Source organism: Oryzias melastigma, unplaced genomic scaffold (genome assembly GCF_002922805.2).
Source record: "Oryzias melastigma strain HK-1 unplaced genomic scaffold, ASM292280v2 sc03069, whole genome shotgun sequence".
Classification (NCBI taxonomy): domain Eukaryota; kingdom Metazoa; phylum Chordata; class Actinopteri; order Beloniformes; family Adrianichthyidae; genus Oryzias; species Oryzias melastigma.
Genome location: NW_023419639.1, coordinates 1 through 2,618, shown reverse-complemented (window position 1 = coordinate 2,618; position 2,618 = coordinate 1). Strand labels below are relative to the sequence as shown.

Sequence of the window (2,618 nt, the reverse complement as noted above, 5' to 3'; positions counted from 1 at the left end):
TGGGCACACAAAGCTAGGGAGCTCAGGGGGCACGGAACAAGGAAGGCCAGAGGACAAGCAGGACCATCCCCATGAGCCCGAAAACACACCCCAGCCGAGAGTGAGAAGACGCTCGTATACAGGTATAAAATGTAAAAATAAATGATAAAATAGACAAAATATAAAACAGATAAAGTATAAAAGAATAAAAACAGCTATAATGTAGTGTTTTAAAATATAAAAAGTTAACACATAAAAAGTAAAACTTTAGTAAATGGCATAAAACAAATAAATACATGGTAAGATACAATAAAATATACTATAAATGCTAAATCCCAAATACGATCTACTTAAAAGCTCAATTAAATAAATGTGTCTTCAGTTTCTTTTTAAAAACCTCAACAGTGGATGAAGCCCTCACGTCCTCAGGCAGACTGTTCCACAGACGAGGCCCATAATATCTAAAAGAGGCCTCGCCATGGGTTTTTGTCCTGACTCTAGGGACCTGCAGCAGGCCCGCGTCTGAAGACCTGAGAGCTCTAGGAGGTTCATAAGCTAAAAGTAAATCTGATATAAAAAAAGGACTAAGACCATGTACACTCTTATAAACAATTAAAAGAATCTTAAAATCAATCCTATAGCTGACAGGGAGCCAGTGCAGAGATTTTAAAATTGGTTTAATGTGCTCCCTCTTCCTGGTTCTTGTTAAGAGGCGTGCAGCTGAGTTTTGGACAAGTTGCACGCGGTTAAGTATGGTTTTCTTTACACCAGAGAGGAGCGCATTGCAGTAATCTATTCTTGATGTTATAAACGCATGAATTAAGATTTCCGCACTGGCTCTAGAGAGAAAGGGTCTAACTCGGGCAATATTCCTCAAGTAATAATTTCTTCAAACATATGTAGGTAAATGACTGACTTATTGAGATATATTTCCTAATGTCGGCAATTTTGATGTCAAAGGCCTTGTAGTGATATCCAACTAAAGGCCAAATATAAAGGAGAATGGCTTTCAGGTAAAACTATTTTTTTAACTTTGTTCCCTGAATGTTTGATAGTTAAATGTGTACATAAACATGACAGATAGATGTTAAGCTATTGCATTTAAACACAACAGTTATGACTAATATAACAACTGTCAAAACTATTCAAGCATAACAATAATCAGCCAAAGTAAAGAGTTAAAACTAGACTTTACTGGAAATATATACAAACACATGAAAATAAGTCCCATATTATAGACCTCCAAAAAATATGTCTATAGCTTCTATTCTCTGAGGGAAATAGAAAACAATTTAATTGAATTGAAGGAGAGGAAAAATTTAAACACATGTTCTGCGGGATATCCCATAGAATATTTGTTGTATTAAGTGAATTGACTGAAAGGAAACAAGGATCTAATCTTGATTGATTGAAGATTTACGTAAATTTGGCAGTCTCTACTGGAGTCAGCACAGAAGAGATTATTTCACAATTGTCTACAACCAATAAGGACACAGAACCCAATGCACTTTGAAAAATACACAAAACCGCAAGACCACTAGAAGTGAACCACAATATAGCGAGGAACCACTGTACGTACAGGAAACATGTACTGGTCATGGATGAGCCTCAGTCTCCTCCTCATCAACAGAAATGGAGCACAAACATTTCCATTCAGCATCCAGTTCAATTTCCAGCTGTTTTCCACTGCAGATAACCAAAGGTTGGGTGTTTTTCTCCTCCACTCTCAAATGAGGACTGAAATACGGGTAAAGCTCCTCTTTGAAGGAGCCCGCAGTGAAGGAGTAGATATGAGACTGAGCCCTCACATCATAGAAGGAGACAAGGCCTTCCTTGTAGTCCACAAACAAACCCACTCTGGTGGGTTTTTCTTTCAGGAACAGACTAAGTGGCACTGACGCCATGGCTGCATACTTCTCCTCCTCATAATGAACCAGAACCCAGTAGCCGTTTTCTGGACTCAGTGTGAGTTTGCCCTTACGGCTGGCGCCTCCTGTTGCCACACCCAGATCCCACCCAGTCTTGTTGCCGACCTCCACCTCCCAGTAGGATCTGCCGGAGGAGAAACCGTTGAGCCCCAGAACACTGCCGAAAAGATCAAACCGGCCTGGAGAGTCAGATATTTCCTGGTCTTCTCCCGAGTCTCCCACTTCCTTTCCGTCTTCAGAGAGAGCCAAGCGTTTGTGAGCGGTGTTTGGATCCAGCTTTACATCCACTGTTGAGTCCAAACTCAGAAATTACTTCATGGAAAATCTAAGCTGAACATTTGGAAATAAAATCTAGTTGACTGACCTGTAAATGGTGAAAGCCTCTTGAGATCTAAGAGACAAAGATACATGCTTGAGTACCTGAGTCAGCACTTTGTCTGCTGTCCTTTTGACCTCTGCTAACTCACCAATGGAGCTCAGCCGGTCCAGTTCCTGTTGAAACTTTTCAATCAGCTCCTCTGTGATTTTTCTCATGGAGCCAAAGGACAGTGACGTGTCGAGCTCCACCTCCGTCCAGTCCTTCATGTCATCCTTGTTGGCGAGTGATGGGAATCTCTGACCAACAGAACCCACAACCAGGAACAGACAAAACATTTGATGAGGATTACGTACTTAGAAAACAGGAAATATTTCGTGTCAATTGGTAACTTC

General features: G+C 40.6%; 1 protein-coding gene across 1 annotated transcript; it reads right to left on the bottom strand.

Moving 5' to 3' along the window:
* Nucleotides 1-230: 230 nt before the first annotated feature.
* Nucleotides 231-2,506, bottom strand: LOC112141751 (pyrin-like). Its single transcript, XM_024264908.2, has 3 exons — nucleotides 2,375-2,506; nucleotides 2,272-2,298; nucleotides 231-2,194 (listed from the first exon to the last, which is right to left on the bottom strand). The coding sequence occupies exons 1-3, from the start codon at nucleotides 2,490-2,492 to the stop codon at nucleotides 1,575-1,577; spliced, it is 765 nt and encodes a 254-aa protein (XP_024120676.2). The 5' UTR covers nucleotides 2,493-2,506; the 3' UTR covers nucleotides 231-1,574.
* Between the last annotated feature and the right edge of the window lie 112 nt (nucleotides 2,507-2,618).